Source organism: Mangifera indica, chromosome 3 (assembly GCF_011075055.1).
Source record: "Mangifera indica cultivar Alphonso chromosome 3, CATAS_Mindica_2.1, whole genome shotgun sequence".
In the NCBI taxonomy this organism is placed as follows: Eukaryota; Viridiplantae; Streptophyta; class Magnoliopsida; order Sapindales; family Anacardiaceae; genus Mangifera; species Mangifera indica.
The window spans coordinates 20053499-20077339 of record NC_058139.1 but is presented as its reverse complement, the minus strand read 5'-3'; the positions used below and the strand labels follow the sequence as shown (position 1 = coordinate 20077339).

The 23841-nt window shown below is 34.0% G+C and overlaps 2 protein-coding genes and 2 pseudogenes across 2 annotated transcripts; all 4 read right to left on the bottom strand.

The window, feature by feature from the left end:
- Positions 1-3827: 3827 nt before the first annotated feature.
- Positions 3828-4803, bottom strand: LOC123211624 (annotated as a pseudogene).
- Positions 4804-5145: 342 nt separating this feature from the next.
- LOC123210728 lies at positions 5146-9196 on the bottom strand (annotated as a pseudogene).
- A 3764-nt stretch (positions 9197-12960) lies between these two features.
- Positions 12961-15820, bottom strand: LOC123210387 (cellulose synthase-like protein G2). Its single transcript, XM_044628713.1, has 7 exons — positions 15186-15820; positions 15013-15102; positions 14791-14919; positions 14493-14705; positions 14296-14395; positions 14034-14212; positions 12961-13932 (listed from the first exon to the last, which is right to left on the bottom strand). The coding sequence occupies exons 1-7, from the start codon at positions 15783-15785 to the stop codon at positions 13036-13038; spliced, it is 2208 nt and encodes a 735-aa protein (XP_044484648.1). The 5' UTR covers positions 15786-15820; the 3' UTR covers positions 12961-13035.
- A 2697-nt stretch (positions 15821-18517) lies between these two features.
- Positions 18518-22034, bottom strand: LOC123211623 (cellulose synthase-like protein G2). Its single transcript, XM_044630418.1, has 8 exons — positions 21438-22034; positions 21241-21333; positions 20281-20415; positions 19986-20198; positions 19791-19890; positions 19523-19701; positions 19081-19428; positions 18518-18982 (listed from the first exon to the last, which is right to left on the bottom strand). The coding sequence occupies exons 1-8, from the start codon at positions 22032-22034 to the stop codon at positions 18518-18520; spliced, it is 2130 nt and encodes a 709-aa protein (XP_044486353.1).
- Between the last annotated feature and the right edge of the window lie 1807 nt (positions 22035-23841).

Genomic DNA, 23841 nt, shown 5'->3' with positions numbered 1-23841 from the left:
CATCTGTGTACTCAAAATGGGTACACATAGTATTGCTCTTTTTTTTTATTATTAAACAGTATTGAGCTAAATTGAACCAACTCATGCGTATAATATTAAAGTTTACAATCTGATTCAGAAGGCTTATAGATCGAGTTCGATATATTACAGTGTCGAATTAAGCCTGAATTCTAAAGTTTGAGTCACACCTCTATTTGATTTGACCCAATTCACATCTAAGGTGGGATGACCTAATTTGGCATAAGAAACGTATTCCAAGGCATGTCATAATCCTCTAGCTAGCTATCAAACAAAGGCTCCTAATGCAAGGTAAACTGTTAAGTTGTGGGATAATTAATGATGCAACTTGTGTGTTATGCAGCCTTCACGAGGAAAGCCTTAGCCATCTCTTCTTCTAATGTGAGTTTAACTAGGGGGCTTGGGAAGCAATCTTGGGGAGACGTTTTAAATATAGTGCTTTGGATTGGCCCAACTACATTGATGAATCAGCAACGGAATGGAAAGGAGAACAATTGAAGTTTGTAATAGGAAAATTATACTTGGGAGCCACAGTTTACGAAATCTGGAATGAAAGGAATGTCAGAATATTTTCTAAGAAATGTTTGCCCAAAGAATTCCTCGTGGAGGAGATTAGACGGCTTGTTAGAGACAAAGGGTGAAGTTGTCTAATTTCTATCCTTCTAGTATCGCACTGTTAAAAATTGGAGTCCCCCTAACTATTGTTTCAAAAACTTTTCTCTTTAAGTGTCTGTCTTGATTATTTAGTCTTTGAGTGTAGGTTGTTGTTGGCTTAGAGTCCAGTTCATGTCCAATGATGCTTCTTGGTCTTTCTCCATTTGCTTCTGTTTCTTCGGCTTATTTGCTTAATCAAGGTTGTTGTTTTGTTGTGTCTGTCGTCTGGTGCTCTGCAGGTTCTCCACTCCTGTTGCAGAGTGGATTGCTTGTGGCGAATTTTGCTTGGTATGGAATGTCTGTTTTCTCTTTCTGGTGCGGTGTTTTAGCCTTGGTTGCCATTTTGACTTCTTTCGTTAGCCATCTGGGGTTCTTGTTTGGAGGTTTGTATGCTGTGTTTTGGCCTTCTTGTGCTTTGGAGTTGCTTACTGCAGAATTTTCCAATTTTGTGTCATGTTGTTTGGGTCTACTTCAAGTTGCAGTAGGGTCCTCCCCTCTTGGTGGAGTCTTTGCTTGCTTATGACAGTTTCAGCTTGGTGTGGAGCCTCTGTTCTCTTTCTAGTGCAGTGCTTCTGCCTTGGTCTCGCTCTCCGCCACTTTTGTTTGCAGTCTGGAGTTCTTATTCGGTGTTGTGCTTGCTGTGTTTTTACTTTCTTATGCTTTAGGGAAGATTGTTGCAGAATTTTGCAAATGTTTGTTTCCTACAGTACGGGTTTGCTGCTAGCTGTAGGTTCATTTTTGCCTAACTTTGCTGCTCCATATTGGCTTGGTTTAATGGAGTTTGTTGTTGTCTATTACAATGCTTTACCTCTTGGGCACTGGCTTTGAGGAGTGAAGATGGGCTTGTGTCCGCATTTGGGAGCTGCAGGATAGAGTTCATGATGAAGTGCATAGTACAATTTCTTAGTTTGTTCTCCTTTGGTGGCTGGTATCCTTGTGGCCTGCAGATCTTGTTTCAGGCTATTGCTTTGCTATTTTAAGATTTGGAAACTGGATACGATTGTGCTAAATTGGACATTCACACTTGTGACTTAGGATTATGACTTGTTTTGGTACTGTTAAGATTTTGGATACGTCCAGAGTTGTTTCCTTGTATACTAGAGCTTTGCCTTCCTCTTTTACTGAGGTTGAGCTTTGGTTGTATTGCCTTTAGACTTTTGTTTTGCAATGTATATATTTATTTACCCAAAAAAAAAAAAAAAACTCTAAACAATGGCACAAATGTCTACTTCTCATCATGCCAGAAACCTGTTTGACAAATGCACAAAAAAAAAAAAAAAAACTCCAACTCCATCTCCAATTCAAACTTCTACTTCTCAACCTCCAACTCCATTGTCAACCTATCATTAATTTGCACCGACTGATCCTTTCTGCTCACTTTCCCCACCCAACAGAACTATTATATTGAAGGTCAGTTGCCCCTGCTTATACAAGCTTCTGCTTGTTAAGTAATTATTTGCTTCCTTTGATTATATTTGTTTTCATAGTTGATAATATTTGCTTTCCTTATGTGATTGTAATTTATGCTTTTTTTTTTTTTGGCATAGAATTAGAATTTCTTATTGAATTGTATCTATATAAATTGAACAACTCTTCATTGATAATATATGCAATTATTTACACTTCTTTAGAGTGTCAAACATGCTCCGGTGCCCCTTTGTTCTAAATATTGACTTTTTCACCTTTCAAATTAGGTTTCTTCTTTTAAATTATTCATAATTTGTAGCATGTAATTTCCAACTATGCACATCTTCTAGTGTTGCTCCTTTTTTTATGGTACCCCTAATTCGGGTCATTCTCTTTAGCTGTGAGGCGGCCAAAGTATTGACTTGGATCAAATCTGTTGTTTTTCTTCCATTGTATAGTCCTTTTAGCCACCCTGCATCACCACTATTGAAGTGTAGTTCCTCCTTGACCAACACTTGAGTCCAATCTTTTAGATTCATCTTCAACCTATTTATGATAAATTCAACATGCAATCTCTACAAAGCCTCTGATCAAACAACGACTAACTATTTTATCGACACCAAATTTGTATTTAACTCTCGTTATAGTTGCATTCTCTGTTATAGATTTAGACTTAATTGAGTATCAAATCAATGGTTTAGGTCCAAAGTACCCAAGATTCATCACCTCTATATATCTTTGCACTTCCATTATATTTGATGAGTTGTTTGATCTACTTGTTCAAGAGGAGCACATGTAGTGGAACTACTCTAGTTTGTCCATAAATTGTTGCTATGGTTGTCGCTTGCTCGTCAAAATAGTCATCCATTTCATCTAGTTCTTCTAGAAAGTGTAATTCTTATTTATAAAGTCATGACAACTACGAGTGGGGCCTTGGTGGTCAATCTAGTCCTTGATAGTTGCCTCTAACTTCTTACCAACTTCCACTGCTTTCTGTTTCGATTAATGTTTTTTCTTAGGATACTTGTCAAATATGTAACAAAAACAGACAATCTGTTTAAATTTGTTCAGAACATAACAACTTTGCCTATAAAACATATGTCATGACTATACCTCTTCCTATTATGTCAGTGAGTGATCCCTCCAACTCCACTTAAGTTCTTGACTTTGGTGCCACACACCGTATGATATCTAATGTCACTACTTTATCCTCTATTCAAATCTCATATTGGTATGTCATTTGTTATTGAAAATATTCAATTTTTTTTAATTTCACATCAAAGATTTATGTGTCTGTTTAAGTCTCCTAAATTTGAGATTATGTTATCTTACGTTTTGTGTATATCATCCCTATATAAGAATTTGTTGCCAATTCACAAATTTATATTTGATACTTTTTATTTTTGTTTTCTTAATTTGTTTAGTTTTGTGATTAAAGTCAATCGGCTAGAACAAACCCTTCTTTATTGTTATAGAAATAATAGTTTCTATCACTTCTCTCGTCCAACCATTTGCTTACTCTTTGTTTTGTGTTTCATTTTATCTATTGCATCATAATATTGACCATCCCTCATCCCTAAGGGTCAAGACTATATTATATTAATTATGTTTATCTTATTAACTAGTCTGGTTTTATGATTAAAGTTAATAGGATGGAACATCAGTTGTCTTCTCCTATCATCAACGATTACTCTTTGTTTTGTGCTTTCTTTGATTTTTGACGGTCATCCCTAATTTTCCAAATCTGGTTAGTAGGGTCTCCCTTGTGGAATGTGTGCTTGGAAGACCAAGTTTTTCAAGAGAAAATCTGCGTCCTTGAAGTTCTTGAAAAAAGATTGCTTTAAAAGCTTCTTGGCCGAGGGGCTATTAGATGGATTTTGATGAAGTCTAGAAGCGATCATATCTTTAGAAGACTTGGAGAACTTCTTGCTCATGAAATGGTTTTCTCATAAACAGAGAATGGAAAGCGCTTCGTTATCTTCACGAGCAATGATTTAGGAGGAGGGAGATGCAAGAGAGGAGCCCTTCCATGACCGAGTTCAAGTGCAGTTATACCAAAAGACCAAATGTCAGTCTTCAAACTGTACCTAGTATGCGAGTGTATTACCTCCGGTGCCATCCAGTACGGCGTTCCCGCCATGTTAATGAGCATCAACGGCGATGATGAAGTTGATTGGCCCCACCCTGGGACAGTATTTGTCTCGTAAAAAGACGTAGAGACGCTAAACTCTGCAAGTTTAACGGAACCGTTAGTCAATATGAATGTTACCGGCCTTTACATCTCTTTGTAAATTGTAAGTAGCCTTGGTTGTGAAGATAGGACAAAGCGTCTGGAGTTTCTTTAAGAAACATGGCTCCTGTAATCCATCCGGAAAAGACGAAGGTATAATCAACTATAAAGAGCTACAAGACATGAAGGGCATAACATAACAACCCATCAACGGCAATGGACATTGAAAGAACAGCGGGCCCTGAGAATATTTGGGTGGGAGAGAAGAGACATGGCCTTGGTTTCACGTGAATTTTTTAAAAATCGGGGCGAGATTGGGTCAAGATCAATGGCCTTGATTTCCGTGAGAGTTGAGTCCATAGGGACGCATGGAGCTTTGTAAACAACAGCACTAACACCAATGCCAATTTCATCAAGAATCTTGTAAGCCTTTGAGTCAAGTGGGTATTGAATTTTTTACTGTTATATTCCTGTTCATGATCTCGAGCAACCATGAGTCATGTTTAATGGCTTTCTGATGAGAATTGTGGGATTGGGTTTATGAATTTCGCAGAAGAAAATATAACCATCTTGAAGAAGCAAAGAAAACAAGAAAAAAGGAGAAAAATTTTTGGGCGGTTTTCTAGTGAGGTTCGAACGGGGAAGAAGCTGCTATAGCCAAGCAGCAATCCAATGCAAAGAGTAACTTATTCTCATCATATATAGTATGGCAACCCGTGAAGCTATAAAAGGCACTGTAACCGTCTTGCCCGATTGTAATTTTATTTTGTGACATGATATCAATCATGTTTTATTTCCAAGCACAGCATGTAGGAATGATGAAAGAAGAGATAAGCTAAAGAACATAATCATGCAACTTTTTCTCGCAATCTCTTAAGTAATAGAGTGTTTCAATTCAATCCTAAGTAATGAAACAGGACACCTGAACAAGACTATTAGTCAAAAAGCCCTACTGCTAAGGTTAATGGAGATTTGGTGCGAAATGCAAATTCAGTGCTACAGATAATGAATCTGTCTGTATTAATTAGTATCACAGGTATGGATGCCCTGAATTCAAGCTTGAAACCTGAGAACAACGGAACCCAAGCACACGAAAACAATGGAGAGAGCCAGAGATGCGAGGCCAACAGAAGAAGGAACTCGCCCTTTATCCTTCCTCAATGTCATCCCTTCAATTATAGGGTAATTTACCCATAAGATGTAAAATGAGAGGAAAACTTGTCCAATCATCTCATTCCAACTCCCTAAAATTATCGTTCTGGCAAATCCTCCGGCAAAAGCGATCATGTTCAATATGACCAAAGAAACTAATGGAGCAAGAAAGTTGGTTGAGGTTTGGAAGTTGAATTTACCCGTTTGGTATAGAGTAACTTCTTCACTATCACAGACTTTATTGGTCGGTAAGAAAGTTGGTTGTCTCATGCCAAAACACTTCAAGATAGCATCTAGAGTTCCATAGGAATAAGCAGTGACTGATTTTATCATCCACATCCGTTGTTCATTCCACCACGTCAGGACTGAACCTCCTTTGACCAGAACCTCAGCTAAAGTGTTTAGTTGGGAGAATATAAAGACAGACGAAAAAATCATAAAACATGGACTTGAAGCCTGCAGACAAAAAGGAACATCAGATGCAGCTGGAAGTTTGCATATGAAGAAATAATTGAAATTTGCCACTCAAAATGGGGAAATTTCACAGATTCGGCTGTGAATGGGGCCAACCATTAGCCTCTATTTATTATTTGTATTCACCTTAGTTGAGATTATAGTAGGCTTCAAAATGACTATAACTATCAGGATGAACATAGTTACCTTGGGGTAAACTGGAATGCCATTTAAGAGACATAGCTGAGGAACAGTAGCCAAACACCACAAGGGCAATGAATAGAGGGGCTGAAGTGAGTAGTAGGCATAACACATGGTTTGAAGCACAGACATTCTTGATAGCCCATAAACAGGTGGGCAGAACTTTGAGAAGGTAACTTCAAGTAAACCACAGTTCCACCTTGTACCTTGAACCAATGCGTCATCCAATTTTGTGGTTGCAGTGCCTAAAAATGCTGGCCGTGATGGATTACAGAAGACAGAATTCCACCCATTGCAATGCAGGATGAATCCAGTTAAGTAATCTTCTAGCATAGAGTGGTACAAGAATCCTATCTGGTTTCAAGCCAAAAAGAAAGGTGACTTAATGACATGAGAAGACATCTATATGTATACCAAATTGGAAGCTGATGTTTGTCAGAGATTGCTTGCCTGTTTACCCCATTGAGTCTCTTTTTCATAGGTGCAAGAGGCTAAAAATTGGGCTTCTTCTTGTAGTATGCTCGATGAGGTACCGCTACACATGATGTTATGCTGTTTGTTATTCTTAAGTGACATGATGAATTCATTTGAAGGACCAAAAGCTTGTTTGAGAGCAGATAGATCTGAATCAAAATGAAGCAACTTGTAGGTCATATAAGTTGTACCAAGATGAATTCATTTGAAGGACCGCTATGTGTTTAATTTCACAACCAAGACAAAGACAACATTTTCCAATTCTATCATTTGTACCAAGATGAATCAGATGAATGATTAATAGCGGTCATATCAAAAACAGGGGTATTATTTTATTCTCAAATCTTGATTGACTACTTATTTGCAACATCGTTTTCATTTATTGTTTTGTTAGCCACCAACTTTATAAGAAAAAACTTGGGACTTTACGCTCTGATGACACAAGAAGGCAGTATGCATCATAAATAATGGTAAAGTGGTTTAAATGGCACATAAAGCTTGCAGCATGTCATTACTGATCCAAATAATCTCCATTAGCATTTGGATCACAAGCAATTTTGAATGCTAGTTCCATTTTAAGTACTCTGAACAAAATTTTAGTTGATTAGGATAACGTGTATACCTTTCTGCAAAAATTTTCCATATAATGCTTCTCTCTTGATGTAATAGCCAGTTCCAGACAACATCGGTCCCTGAATTCCATCAACACCCGGCCACCTTGTCTGAAACAACATCAAAACATGAAAGGTTCAGCAAAATGACTACAAACCACATCAAAATTCATAGTTCTGGGAACCCTGATGTGATGCATCTACATTCATGGACAAATTAGTATACAATGTCACTTTCATTGTTAACGTACCATGAATGTAATTCTGATCTGGCTATCATAGATGTCAGTCTTACTAATATTGTGGAATTTCTGAGGGAATTGAACATAAGCCAGGGAGGGAGAGATTTTTGGATCAAGGTGGAAACACATAGCTTGCCTGGTAGATGTTGAGTCATTGCAGTACATGTCACAATCTAGTATCAGTATGAAAGAGGAGTTGCTAAGAATGCTGGAAACCCGAAGCTGAAACAAATGTGCAACTGTTTAATTCAACTTCATAAGGGAAAATGAAGAAAAAAATGAAACAAGAGAGACAGGTTACATACAAGAACATTAAGTGCTCCAGCTTTGGAATGGTGTGGATAAGGTGGCCTTTTCTCACGAGAAACATAAACAAGAAGAGGCATCCGAGCTTGGTGAGTACCCGCCATATCATCTGACCTACCATGTACCACCTGAAGAACGAAAGATTTCAAACAATTTCATAGTTTTGGAATTGAAATAATTAGGTAATGTAAGTACTAACACAACACATGAAACCTTTACCCATTTAGCAAAAAAAAAGATTTTTGATGAGTTAAAAGGCTCTTTTCTATGGTTACTGCACATACCTCAACCATAGGAGGACGGATTTTAGCCTTGAGACTGCCTGCTTCTTTGATCACTGCAGTTTCTTCTTCTCTGTGAAGGCGCTCTTTAAACAGCTCATACTTCATCTGCAGTAGTGTTAAATTGGGCACATGATGCACAGCATTTATAAACTAAAAACGTATAAAACAAGATAAATTTTTAAATGGTCTTGAAGAAACAACACTACAGAACCAAACATGTTAAAATTAAACCTTGACTTTCTCTTTTTCTTCCTCATATTCCACACTCTGAGTGACACCATGATCATCATGCCCACAAGAAAAATACAACTTGGGACACCTAGTCTTTATTCCAAACCGACTACAAAATGGAAGCCACGACCTAGCAAATACACAAGCCTCTTTCAAAGCAAGCAAAGTTAAAGAAGAAGCTCCATCATCCGAAAGATACACATGAAGCTTCTCCGGGGGATAATCAAGGGCCATAGCCGATAAAACAGTGTTCATTACATCAAAAGGCGGCTCCTTGATGGGGTCTGCAGTGCAAATAAACACATCCAAAGCTGGTAGTTCCTCGTCTTGCTGCAATCTTTCGGGGAACACTGTGCGATGAACAGGTCGCCATGTAAAAGCTTGGTGAAGGAGCCAAAGAAGAGAGAGTAACAACTCGGAGGCAAAGACTAGAAGGTGGGTTGATGAGAGTGGTGTGGTTGATAGAAAGAAGAAAGTCTGTAGTAAATAAGTGAAGTTAAAGCGATGGAATGGAGGACAGTATACAAACGATTGATTATGGTGGATAGTTTCTGAGGTGTGCAGAGATGAAGAGGAAGAGACTCCATTAATCAGAATGAACTGCAGGCAGAGCTAAGTGAATGACTACGCTCAGATTATGCTCCTCCCCACTGCCCAACAAACAATTCTTTTATGGCCCAAATCATCGTGTTCTTCATTCTCTTTCCCTGCCAGCTTCCCTCTCACCTAGTCTCTCTCCCTCCATCTTCCGGAGATGAAGACAAAAACAAAGTCATTGTTGGGAAGGCGAGAACAAGTTGGCATCGAACATCGTCCCTAAAGAAAATATTTTATGTTTGTGTTTCATCATCTTTATTGATGAAGATATTTTACTTTAGTTTGAGACGGAAATATTTGATCTTAGTTTTTGATAAAGATTATTTTATTTTTGTTTAAGACAAAATTAATTTAGGTGAGTGGTTGGGATAGAGAAAAGGAAAAAGAAAACAAAGATAAAAACTATTAGGGGGGGTTTGATTTGATTAATATTTTATTATTAAAATAAAAAAATTATTTTAAAGATAAATTATTTAAAAGATTATTGAGTTTAAATTATTTATGTTTGATAAAATTATTTTACGTAAATACTTTTGAATATAATTATTTTTAAATATTTTTAAATTATTTATTATATTAATTAAAAATAAATTTATTTTTGTCTCAAAAAATTAATAAATAATAATATAATTATAATAAAATCAAGATTATTTTGATAATTTTTTAATACCTAAAGCGAAGACGATAATCATGATACCACCTATATTACTTGTCACGTCAATATTGATAGTAAAAGATTACCGTAGTATTTTATTATTAATAAACTAAACAAAATTATGTAAATAATAAAAAATAGATTTTCGAATTAATCTTTAAATCTCTGAAATCAAACAACCCCTTAGGGATGATAAAATTTAAAAACAATTTTAAAACTCTAAAGAAAAAAATAATTATTATTCAAATTTTAGATTAAAAAATATTAAATTTTAAACTTAAAAAATATAAATAAAATTTTAATTTTTAAAAATATTTTTAATTGAATAATATTTTTATTTTTAATTTTAATAATAAATTTTTACATAATAATATATATTTAAATTTTTTAAATTTAACTTGTGAAACTTTTTCTTTGGTTGGGATTAAGTCTTTTGGCCTTGTTTTATTCATTTGGGGTTTCCTTAACTTGTGTGCAAATTTAGGTAATAATAATTGAAGTCACCACCACTTTTTTTTTTTTTGGATAAGAGAAGGGTCTGAAGAGGTCGTTTGAGTTCAGAGATTTAAAAATTAATTTAAAAATTATTTTTTATTATTTATATTATTTATTTGGTTTGTTAGTAATAAAATATTATGATAATCTTCTATTACCAATACTAACGTGACAGGTAATATAGATGGTAATCTGATTATCATCTTTACCTTAAGTAATAAAATATTATCAAAGTAATCTTGATTTTATTATAATTATATTATTATTTATTCATTTTTTGAGATAAAAATAAATTTAATTTTTTATTAATATAATAAATAATTTAAAAATAATTATATTTAAGGATATTTAAGTATAATAATTTATTAATATTCTTTTATTATCTTTTATCAAATACAATAATTATTTATATCTATTAAATTTTATTAAATATAGTGATCATTTATACTTAATAATTTTCTAAGTAATTTATTTTTAAAATAATCTTTTATTTTAATAATAAAATATTATTTAAACGAAACGCTTCCGAAAATAAAAATTATTTTGCAAGTGTTATAAGAATAGTTGCTAAAGTAGAAGGCATGAGTCGTCATTCAGCAATAGACAACATATGAAAGCCTGTAATTGTTTTAAAATAATTCCCAACTAAATATCATTTTATTTCAAAACTTTATTAAATAGTTTTTTAATTCAAATTTACATCAGTTTTAATTAAAATAATAAAAAATTTATTAATACAATTATAGATAAAGTTTTAATTACATATATAATCATATGTTTAAGAAATGAATTATAATTTTTTAAAATATTAGAGATTAATAATATTTTTCAAAAGGTGTTTCAAGAATTAAAGCTATTTAAAATTTTTGTAAATTTTAATATTATATTAAATATATAAATTTTTAAATAAAATAAGAGAAAGTATTTATTTACTTTTAATAAATTTTAAAAAATTAATATTTATATTTTCATAATATTATTTACAATTTAGTTTAATTGAATATTATTATAATATTTTTTACTTTAAAAGATAAATATGGTTAATTACATATTTATTATATTATTTAAATAAAATAATATAAAATTTTTTTAACGTTAATAAGTGGATGAATATTATTTTTTTAAATTTAAAATATAAGAATTTGAAATTGTATCAAACTTTGGGTGGGCCATAGTGATTTGGCCTTTTCAAAGATTATCCTGCACAGATTTACATGTGCGAGCTCCTAATAGGTCCGAGCCGGCACTGCGGGAGATTAGGTCGGTCTGTTTTGACTTCTAATCCCCTTGTGTCTTGTTTTCTTGGGCTCCAACCTCCAGTCCCACTTTTAATTTTTCCAGTGTCACGGGGAATTTTATTCAAATTAAGCTGTATTTTTGGGTTGAATCAACCAGTCCGAGCAATGGCCTCATAATTATTCATCATTATTTTAATAAATTAATTTTGATATGATATTAACGAGCCTCAAATCGATTTTAAGTACTTTATCTCTTAAATTACCTGTTGAAACTTATCTCAATTCAAATTCGTTACAGCTTTAAATGACACATGCTTCGTACTTTTGACTATTGATATGTTAAGCTTAATTTGAATAGTATCGATTTGATTTTATAAGTTAATTTGATTTGACTCAAATTTACTTAATTCAAATTTAAGAGTTAAGAGATATTCAGTTTAGTTTAGTTTGAATTTAAGTCGAATTTATAATTCAAATATGTTATTCAAATTCATGACTTATTTTGATTTAAATTCATAGTTTGAATTAATAGTTCAAATTTATAGTTTGATTCGATTTGAATTTATAGTTTGAATAAATGGTATTGCCCATTATTTAAGTAAAACAATATTGTTTTGTCAATAAATTATGAAATAGACCCATCAATCTGAGTAATGAACTCGAACCATTGATTTAAATAATAAATTCAAACAAAACTAACTCATAAATTTAAATCATTAATTTGAGTTAAACTTGAGTTTAACAAAACCAAATAATTTTTTATTCAAATTAAACTTGAATTATTATTAATTTTGACTCGATAAACTGATACCAAACTTAAATCAAATCATTTTTTATTTAAGTCAAACAGTCACAATATTCAGCCTAGACCGGGTTTGAATCAATGTTGTTTTTACGAAGTACTCCCATAAACTCAGGATGGGGATAATAATTAAAATAGGCAAAATTTTTCCCGCTTATACCTTTTTAGGCAAACGCATAATAGTTTTATTTTTATAAGAAAATTCTTTTATAACTCCAAAAATACCCTTCCAGCCCTGTATACGTAAGCGCTGGAAGGAAAACTTGAATGCGTGAGTACGTGCGGAGTGCGTGCGGTGCGTGTGTGGTGCGCACGGTGCGTGCGTAGTGCGTGCGGTGCGTGAGCAATGCGCGCACCCTGATTAATATATATAAACAAAGTGTGAGGGTGCGCGTGCAGTGCGCGCACCCTTTCTTTTATATATATATATATATATATATATATATATATATATATATATATATATATATATATATATGTATGTATGTATGTATATATATATATTAAATAATATAATAAATACATATATATATATATTAAATATTATAATATTTAATATAATAATAATAATAATTTTTAAATATATATTATATTATTATATATTATAATATAATAAATATATATAATAATATAATATTATATATATATAAAAAAAATATATGCACAGTGTGTGCACTGTGCACGCACTGCACACACACTGTGTACACCGCGCGCACCACGCACTCCGCAAGCACTCTGCACGCACCCACGCACTCAAACCTTTCTTCCAGTGCCTACGTATACAGGGCTGGGAGGGTATTTTTGGAGTTACAAAAAAATTTGCTTATAAAAGTAAAACTACTGTACGTTTACTTAAAAAGGTATAAGCGGAAAAATTTTTACCTATTTTAATTAATATCCCCTCAGGATGACTAGAAGATTAATTAATTGTATAAAACTGCATAAAATATTTAAGTGTTGGTGTACACTACATGCCACAAAATTACTACATAAGAATGGGAGATCCCAAGAACAAGAATACAATGAAAACCAAAATGGAGACGACAGTGATTGATGCTGGAATTCGTCCCTTGTCCTTCCTTATTAGCATCCCTTCAACAATTGCAAAATTTACAACGAAGATGTAAGCTGACAGCACAACTTGTGCAAACATCTTGTCCCAGTTGCCCACTGCAACAATTCTAGCAACTCCTCCAAACAAGGCTGCCATGTTGAGTATCATCAAAGAAGCCATTGGAATGAGAAACATTGCTGATGTTTGGAAGTCAATTTGACCCATTTCATATCTTGTAACTTGTTCATTGTCCATAACTTTGTTGCTTGGGACAAAACTGGCTTTTCTCAGGCCAAGCAATTTCATTATGGCATCCAAAGTTCCAAAGGTATGACATGTGACAGACTTTATCATCCAAATCCTCTGCTCATTTCTCCATGTCTTGATTGAACCTCCTGTTGCAAACACCTCTTGCAGATGTTTAGCGATGGCCGACGCGAAAATGACAGAAAATATCTTAAAAAATGGACTTGAAACATCAGGGTAGAGGGGGATGCCGTGGAGAAGATACAACTGGGGAATAGTAGCAAAACACCAGAGAGGGAAGCAATATAAAAGTGGGAATAATGAGAGTTCTGCATAGCACATACTCTGAAGAAAGGACATTTTTAATGGTCCATAAAACAAGGGAGAGAATCTGCAGATAGCAACATCAATCAAGCCAGTGCCCCATCTGGTGCCTTGAACCAATAAGTCATTCAAATTTGTGGCTGAAGTGCCCAAAAATTGTGGCCTGGTTGGGTTAAGAAACGTGGATTTCCAGCCTTTACAGTGTAAAATGTACCCTGTAAAGAAATCTTCAGCCACAGTTGGATATAGAAAACCCACCTGATGTTCAGGAGAGAAGCAACCACTGTTATGAAATGCCATAATAATTTGGTTAACAGTAATTAAAATTTGATCCACTTAGTGATGATAAAAAAGCTTGCCTCTTCACCCCACTTTGTATGATGTTCATAGGTGCAGGAGGCAACAACTGCTGTCTCTTGCAGCAATGCACTGGGCAAGTTCCCATCAGTGACATTGTTATGCTTGCAGTTTTCTTGAATGGATTTGATGAACATGTTGGAGGAGCCAAGAGAATTTCTAAGTTCCTCAAAGTCAATACCTGTTTATTAACATCAAAGCTTAAGCCAATCACGAAATTCGATCTTTAGAATAATTAGTAATCTGCCAAACATTGAGAGATACCTTTTTGGGTAAAGTTTCCATAGAATGACTCCCTTTTAATGTAATAGCCAGTGCCAGACAAGACTGGTCCTCTCAGCCCATCCATACCTTGCCATAGTACCTTTGATCAGTGCAGAGTACATAAACAACACAAAGTTAGATTAATTTATCTATAGCTATGTTTTGTGCTTTGGACTAAGTTTTGATTTTGTAATTACCTTATATGCTGATCTAAATTGACTGTCATAAATATCATTCCTACTGATGTTATAAAACTTCTGGGGGAACTGAACATATGCTAATGTAGGAGAAATTTTGGAGTCAAGGTGGAAACACATGGCTTGCCTAGCTGAAGTTGGGTCATTGCAGTACATGTCACAGTCTAGGCCTAGTATGTGTGGAGAATTGCTAATCACGCCTGACACCCGAAGCTGTAAACAAGAGTGTCAACTTAAGCAATATAATTTGTATGCATACATAAACACTTATCCTGAAGTGGGTGCAGGGAGATTTTACAAGAGCATTGAGGGCTCCGGCTTTGAAATGGTGAAAATGATCAGGCCTTTTCTCGCGAGAAACATAAACAAGAAGAGGCATATTAACATGGTCTTCTAGCACAGTCTCACCCGAAATGTCTTCTATTATCTGTAGAAATTAGAAAATCCCACAATATTTAACATCTAAGTTATGCTTCTTCTAGTTCTCTGCTCTGTGTTGCAGGATACAGAAAATTTTTACCTCAATGTCAGCAGGGTGATTTCGGCTGTCCCCAAATTCCCCATCTTCTCCAGCTCTCATCACACTTTCCTCAAACATCTCATATTTTTCCTGCAACTTATAAACTATCAACTACATATACATTCCCCTGAAGTACTTTGAATTACAGAAGAGAGTTAATAATTTCATCAAACCTTGATGATCTTCTTCTCTGCCATAAACTCACTATGATCAATGTTAATTTCATCACCATGAGGTGCAGAAAAAAATGCCTGTGGGCACCTTGTTTTGATTTTGAACTTCCTGCAAAAGGGAAGCCACAATTTTGCAAACCTGTAGGCCTCCTTCATACCATGTAAAGTTACAGGAGAACCACTATCATCAGATAAATAAACATGAAGCTTCTCCGGTGGATAATCCAGTGCCATAGCTGATAACACAGTGTTCATCACACCAAAAGTAGGCTCCCTCACTGGATCCACTGTGCATATAAACACATCAATGGCCGGAAGTTTATCATCTTCCGGCAATCTTTCCGGAAACACAGTTCGAGAAACCGGATGCCAGAGGTACGCTCGCCCAATGAGCCATATAAAGGTTAGAAGTAGCTCAGAAGCAAAGACTAGAACCCATGGTAAAAATGGTATGTCTCTCGTTTCTTGAAAAAGAGAAGAAACTCTATAGTAGATTAAGAAAGCTATAGCTATGGTATGCACAAGTGCATGTAACCTGTTGCAGATGATGGAAAACTTGTTAACATGGCAAAGGTGGAGAGGGAGATCAGAGTTCTCCATTGTTAACTGATAAAATCTTTTTGGTTTAAGCAAGAGGCCAAGAAATTCTAGTCCTTTTAAACAATTGGAACATGGACTAGTATGCTTGAAAATGATCGTAGCCACCACTGTTGACTGAAACAGTGCTGCAGGCTAAATGTTGTTTTCTTTCATTTTCTTCCAGTTTTTTTTTTTTTAATTTTTATAAATAAAAAACAAATTCTGTAACCATATGAATGATTCAAGGGTAAGATTTTATTAGATAATCATAATTATTATAATAATAAATATTAATATTAATCAATTAAGAGAGTATTTAATTTAGATAATAATAATTATTATAATAATTAACATTAATATTAGCTAATTAAGAAAATATTTGATTAAAATAATCGAAAAAACAAGCAATAAGAATCGAAAAAAACAGAGAAATCGATTTGGTAAAGAATAGTAGAATAAATTTGGTTGAAAATGGGATTTTTGGTCTCAAAAAAATAGAAAATGATTAGAGGAGAGTAAAATTGATAGATTTTGACAACTTTGACTATAAATTAGTAGGTTGAAAAAGGTAATTTGACAAATTCTCAACTAATAAAGGAGACTGTTAGTATTATTTTATTAAATATTAATAATAATTGTGGTAGATAGTAATACAATTTTTCCTTCTTGTGATAAGATACTTGAGGAACCAAGTCAAGAGTTGTCTTTCATGTAGATAGAAAGACAACAATGTCTTGTTGTGATAAGATACTTGACGAACCAACTCTTGACAGAAAGCCAAGTCAAGAGTTGCATATGATGAAGGCTAAGTTGTCTTTCATGTAGACAGTAGGCTTCCCTTGGCAACCAAGTAGAAAGAAAAGTTAAACACACACACACACATACACACACACACACACACACACATATATATATATATATATATATATGTATATATATGTATATATGTATATATATGTGTATATGTATATATATGTGTATATGTATATATATGTATATTAAATATGCCGAAAGACTTATTCCCTCCCAAGGTATAGTGAATACTTATTTCCACCCACCAATTTTCAAAAACCCAAACACCTACCCATAGTTTGGAAAATTGACACCTACCCTCCAAAATTAAGATAACATTAAGGGTAAAATCATCATTTAACAATACTATTTAACATTTATATCATTTTACCCTCTTAATTTGAAAAACTAACAATTTGACCCAAAATTAAGTTTTGAAAAGTGACATTTTCCCCCTACCTAGGGTTTCTAATTTTACCAGCGAATTTCCAACCAATGATGGTCGATGATGACAGTGATGACAGTTTGGACAATGATGACAGTGATGACAATCTAGACGAAAAGTCAAAACTCTTTGTATGAATTTTTGTCATCCAAACAAAGTTGACTTCGTCTGGATAATGATGACAATTCAGAAGAGACCAATCTCCTCATCTGGATCGTCGTCCAGACGAGGCCGACTTCGTCTAGATGATGAAGACCCAAAAACGAAGAGTTTCAACTCTTCGTCTGGATTTCATCAAATTCAAACGTTGTCAGTCCAATATTAAGCACTAGAGGGAGTGACGACATCGAGAGGGAGAGAGATCGACCATTGTTGGCTGGAAATTTGCTGGTGAAATTGGAAATCCTAGGTAGGGGGAAAATATCACTTTTCAAAACTTAATTTTGGATGAAATTGTTAGTTTTTCAAATTAATGGGGTAAAATGATATAAATGTTAAATATTATTGTTAAATGATGATTTTGCCCTTAACTTATCTTAATTTTGGAGGGCAGGTGATAGTTTTCCAAATCATAGGTGGGTGTTTGGGTTTTTGAAAATTGGTGGGTGGGAAGAGGAATTCACTATACCTTGGGTGATAACAAGCGTTTTGGCCTATTAAATATAGCTGCAAATTGACACCTAAATCAGCAATTTACTGTCACAAACGGAAAGAAGACAAGCAGGGCCTCATGAAAAAAGGAGAACCCCCACCCTATAGAACCTTATAGAGCAATTGCGAAAAAAAAAATAAAAAACGAAACAAAATACTATATAGACAAAAAACCTGTTTTACAAAGTAGAGCGTCTGAGAAAGTGAGAATATAGAAGGATTGGAAGGTTGCAGAGTTATCAAAACCGGATTGGATTAGCTGGTTCAATCAGAAACTAGTTCTTAATCTAGTCAAGTTTGTATTTAATTGTGAATCAATTGAAAAGTCAGTCAAACCTAAAAAAAAAAAAAAAAACAGGTTAACGAGAAAATTTTTTTAAAGAAATCCGATTTCATCTAACTTACAATTTACATATTATTTTATTTAGTATTACTATTTAAAAAATTTTAAATTTAATATTTAATATTAAAACCATTATTCTATTTATATTAATAAATAGAATAATGGTATAATGTTATAAACTGTTAATTTAACTTTTTATAATCATTCATTCAATTATAGTTATTTAAATAAAAACTATCCGGTTGAATTAATTGAATCATATATTATTGAAATAACCTATTAGACTACCGCTCTGGTTTTAAAAACATTGGAGGGCTGTTCTTCTTTGAGCAGAGAAAATAGTGAAGATTGGTGAATTGGGTAGATGGTCTTTCCCTCTAAACGGTACTGAAAAATTTTATTTAAAATTAGAAAGTAATACAAATCATAATCAATCAACAAGATTTTATTACTTGAAGCAATTTCTTCTAGTACTTGAAACATATTTTCAAAGTTATTCAAGAACGAAGAACTGGTTGCTTCTTATTTGTTCTTTCCTGCAATCATCCCTCCTAGTATTGGTAAACTGAGGATCAAATTTATAGAGGAGAGGAAGAGCTGCCCAAACATCTGGTCAATATTATTTTGAAGGCTCACTCTAATCACCCCACCGAAGAAGCAAACTATGTTTAGCCATGCCAAGATTGCCAACGGAGCTGTAAACATTTTGGCTCCCTCGAAATCGAATACACCCTTTTCATATTTCTCAAGCCTCTCTTTGTCCACAGCCTTGTTAGTTAATCTTGGATTTGCTTTCTTTACGCCAATCCGCTTCATCACCATGTCTAAGCACCCAAATAGGCTTCCAGAAACTGATTTAATTATCCAAATTCTTTGTTCATTCCAAACAGTTCTAAGTGTGCCACCGGTTGAGAGGACATCATATACATGATGACAAAGGGAGGAGAAATACAGAGTCAAAAACGCTGCAAACCATGGACTTGAAACCTGATATTGCAGTCAACAAGAGCAATTAGTTGCAACTCGAATGCATAAGATGAAATAACAAAATTTAAAAGGGAAAACAGAATTTTCTGATAGTTTACCTTGGGGTACAAGGTAGTGCCAGTCAAGAGGCATAATTGGGGAACTATGCCATACAAGAGAAGAGCCACAGAAAGAAGGGGCTGGAATGTGAAGTATCCATAGCACATACTCTGTAAAAAGGACATTCTTGACATCCCATAAGTGAGAGGACTGAATTTGGAGAGAGCTACTTTGATCAATTCTGAACTCCACTTCATGAGCTGTACCATTGCATCCTTCATGTCAATGGTTGTGCAGCCCAAGAAACATGGCCTTTCTGGATAAAGATAGACCGACTTCCATCCTTTGCAGTGCAATAGATATCCTGTGAATGTACTCTCCAACAAGCAATCATACGAGAACCCAACCTGTATTAAGTATTCAGAGCTTTAAGCTTCATTTATTTGGTATCAAAACCAAACTTCAGGAAGGATAAGTGATGAGTAGAAATAGATCACTTGCCTCTTTGCCCCATTGTGTGTTTTGTTCATACGAACAAGAGGCCAAACGCTTGGCCTCTTCCACTGTAGATTCTGATGAATCTTCTTGCCTAGTGACATCTTGTTCTTTGTTAGGCCTCAGTGAATCTATGAGCTTGTTGGAAGTACCAAAGTTCTTTTCAGGCTCAGCAAGAAACTTATCTGACACACCAGAAATAAAGCTTGTGAACAACATATAACTCCATATAAGATCTAATATACCCAGATAGTTCAGGTTCAAGATTTTCTACCCTCTTGATTTGGACTTCCGAATAATGCATTTCTCTTCATGTAAAAGCCAGTGCCTGACAGTAATGGTCCTCTTAGACCATCCATACCTTGCCATTTCGTCTGAATCAAGTGGATCAAAACTTAAAATCGACAGACCTTTTACCATTAATAACTTAATTCATTAGAATGCAAGGAATAGGAATTGTTTCAAGTACCTTGTAAGCTGACCTAGATTGCCCATCGTAGATGTCATTCTTGCTGACATTGTAGAAAACTTGGGGGTATTGAACAAAAGCCAGAGAGTGCGACATCTGGGGATCAAGATGAAAGCACATTGCTTGTTTTGCAGAGTTTGGGTCATTACAGACCATGTCACAGTCCAGAACCAAAATGTAGGGAGCATTGCTGATTATCCCGGAAACTCGGAGCTGCAATAACATGATTCATTAAATACTGCAAATTTCACTTGAGTTTGGTGCATCAATGTGAATATCCAATGTAGGTACTTACAAGGGTGTTGAGAGCTCCAGCTTTGAAACGATGAGGAAAGGATGGTCTTCTTTCACGTGAGACGTAGACAAGGCGAGGCATCTTGGTTTCTTCATCTTTGGACTCGAAATTATCGTTTCTTTTGTCATGTATTATCTACAATAAAACAGCCATGTACACAGTTAAAGATAACCCTTTAACTTGAAGAGCTTTATCCACAAGAATTTTTTTTATTTATTCTCCATTGAAGCTCCACCATAACAAGGGCTTGTTGAAATTGACTGATTTGATATGAAAAATTAAATAGAATAGCTGATAATGATATATTATTGTAGTGATTTTTTATTGAGTCAAGATATCATATTTGGGATAGATTTGAGCTGAGTCAAATTCAAACAACGGTGGATTTAAAATTGACTCAAATCTAGAGACTCTAAATTGAGTTAGAGCTTACTCAAACTAATAACGAGTTTGCAGATGAGTTGTCAAAAAGCCACCAAAGAAGAAGCATATAGGTCACTAAAGAAGTAGAAGAAGAAGATGGATCCACCACCATTGTCAATGAAAAATCGTCTAAGAAGATGAATTTGTCAGCAACTTTTTGACAACACAACAAAATCGACCCAACTTAACTCGAATTTGAGCTGAGGCTACCCTAGCTTAAGTTTAGAGTCATTCTAATCAAACACCACACTAAGTCTGAATTAACTCAATTTAGATGTATCCTTAATCATACTAATCTTTAAAGTAGTTATTTAAGTGTATAAATACAAAAGAATGTTGATTAGAAATAAGGTGTGTGTGTATATATATATATAAAATCTTTATGAAATAATAAAATTATGTGCACTTAATTTTATATATCAAATTAAGTATTTAGATTATATATCATCATATAGTACTCAATTATATGATGATACATTATCTGAGTACTTAATTGAGTATGAATAACATTGCTTAAACTAATTTTTAGCAGCATACCTCAACATAAGGGGGTCGATCCATCGACACGCAATTGTTTTCGTATTTTTCACCTACTTTCTCCACATTGCTCTTGAAATTTTCATATTTTGTCTGTAAAGATGATATATATACATATTATAATATCAGCTTATTGAAGTATTGATGTTTGTGAAGATTATAGTAGTAATTAATAACAATATTTCTACTAGACCAACCTTAATCTCCTCCTCCTGGACCTTGAATTCATCACTCCAAAAAAGCCTCTCATCATCAGCTAGCATCGAGAAATAAGCCTCAGGACACCTAGTTTTGATTCCATATTCCTTGCAAAAGGGAACCCAACTCTTAGCAAATTCAAATGCTTCTTTTATAGCATACAAGCTTACATAAGAACCCCCATCATCCGAAAGATACACAGACAATTTCTCCGTTGGATAATCAAGTGCCAAGGCCGATATAACAGTGTTCATCACCTCCACAGCCGGCTCCTTTTGGGGGTCAGCCGTGCATACAAACACATCAATTCCTGGTAGTCTAACATCACTGGGAATTTTTTCGACGGACACCGTCCGAGACACTGGGAGCCAACGAAAAGCTTGAGTGAGGGTCCAAATGAAAGCGAGGATGAACTCGGAGACAGTGATGAGAGCCCATGCAAAGGACAGTAGTGGGTTATTTTGGTGGAAAAGATTTGTAAGGCGATAGTAAAGCAAGAAGGATATGGCTGCCAAGTGGAAGAAAATATGAAGCCTGCTGGTTGTGGCACGAGATTGGTGAACTTTGCATGTGTGAAGAGCAGATTCGACCTCCATAGTGTTTTTGAGTTCTTGACTGGTTGGGGATGATTTTATGAGCTCACAAACTTGTTGATTGTCCTTTATATAGAGTTGCCATTCAAATGGCGCACAAAAATGTAAAGATGCTTGGTTTTGTTCGGTTTAATTAATTGTGAAATTGATATTAGTTTTTAATTCATTTAAGTACAAAACTACCAATTATCGAGTGAAGGATTAGCTGTTGCACCAATTGAATATAAGACAATTCTTGGCATTTTAGTTACTGGTGGCGTATGATTGAAGAAGTCTCTATGCTCATACCATGCCGATTGTGTAAATTCGATGAGTTCAACTAAATAAGGGCAATATTGTAAATTAGAGGGAATTTGAGGCTGTTCTGTCTTTTGCACGGGGAGGGCAAAATAGTCTTTGTGCAGGCCATATTTCTTATACCCCAGGTTAGTCGGTGGATTAAAAACGTATTAAAGTTGCATTTTACTATTCTCCATTTCTCTCTAAAAAATTTGTTCTGGTAGGGTTTCTTGTAAACACTAAAATCCACTTCTTTCTCTTGATCTAGCGATCTAATCTTTGAGTTTGTCTATAGCAGTCACTGTGGTGCTTGGGTTTAGAGTAGATTAGTGTTTGTATATTTAGATCGGTCATTATCAGCTCTGTAAGTTGTATATCTTGTTCCGATTATTAGCGGATTTGTTAGAGGATTCTTCTACCTTGGATGTAGGATTTTGATTTTGAAACCTGAACCAAATATATGTTGTTGTTTGCTTATTTTGCTATTATTGAGAGATTTTTGAACATTCTTTTACTAGAATCTTGATTAATATTTGCATTTGGTAATCCTAAAATATTAACAAGTGGTATCAGAGCTTATTTGTTTCGAATATTGTTATTTTTGTTCTGAAGTACTTTGCTTGAGTGTTGTTTTAGCCATTGCTTATGTTATTTACAGTAATTCTTGTTTACATGATCAAGAAAAGATTTAGGGAAATTAAAATAATTACCCTTTTTTTTGGAGCAATATAAAATTTACCCCAAATTTTGGGTTAAAGCAAAAATACCCCTTATATTAAAGTATTTAAACGAAAATACTTCAAATATCCCCTTAAATATCAAAACTACCCTTCTTAATTAAATTATTATTTTTTTAAGGATAATAAACAAATTTACCCCTAATGTTGGGGTTTAAACCAAAATACCCTTAATTTAAGGCATTTAAACAAAAATGCCCTAAAATAATACCAAAACTATCCTTCCTTTATTTCTATATAAACCACATATCTTCCTTCATTTTTAACATATCTGAGAGAGATTTCTGAAAAGAGAAAAGAAGTTCGTGTTCAGGATTTCGGGCGAGAAGAGAAAAGTTCGTCATTTCGAGGTATTTATCTCTGCTATTACTTCAATCATTATTATTTTATTAATAATGCAATTATATGTGATATTTTATATAATAAATTATAGTTGTGTGTAATAAGTAAAATAATAAAAATTAGATAGACTATGTTGTAAATATTATAGTAGTATAGGATAAAATGATATTTGTTAATAAAGGGTGTTAGAGGATAGTTTTGAATAGACAATATTAGAAGGTAAAATGATATTTTACAATGAAAGGTGTTAGAGATATGTTAGATAATATTTAGGAAAACATGATATTAGACAATGTAAAGGTAAAGTGATATTTCCACAAATTAGTATAACATTAATTAAAATTTTAAATAGCACAATATATAATTGAATTATGGAAAAAGTATAATTGTGCAATAGACATTTGTAAATAGTATTTTCAGTCATATTATTTATGTTGATTATATATTTTATT

Bases quoted from the DNA above. Each gene is read 5' to 3' on its own strand.
- LOC123211623 (XM_044630418.1), bottom strand. From the start codon at position 22,034: ATGGAGGTCGAATCTGCTCTTCACACATGCAAAGTTCACCAATCTCGT. The intron at 21,334-21,437 runs GTTGGTCTAGTA...TCATCTTTACAG, and splicing joins TCCAGGAGGAGGAGATTAAG to ACAAAATATGAAAATTTCAA. The intron at 20,416-21,240 runs GTATGCTGCTAA...GTTTTATTGTAG, and splicing joins ATCGACCCCCTTATGTTGAG to ATAATACATGACAAAAGAAA.
- LOC123210387 (XM_044628713.1), bottom strand. From the start codon at position 15,785: ATGGAGAACTCTGATCTCCCTCTCCACCTTTGCCATGTTAACAAGTTT. The intron at 14,706-14,790 runs GTAAAATCTCCC...TCTTGTTTACAG, and splicing joins CCGGAGCCCTCAATGCTCTT to CTTCGGGTGTCAGGCGTGAT. The intron at 14,213-14,295 runs GTATCTCTCAAT...GTTAATAAACAG, and splicing joins TGGAAACTTTACCCAAAAAG to GTATTGACTTTGAGGAACTT.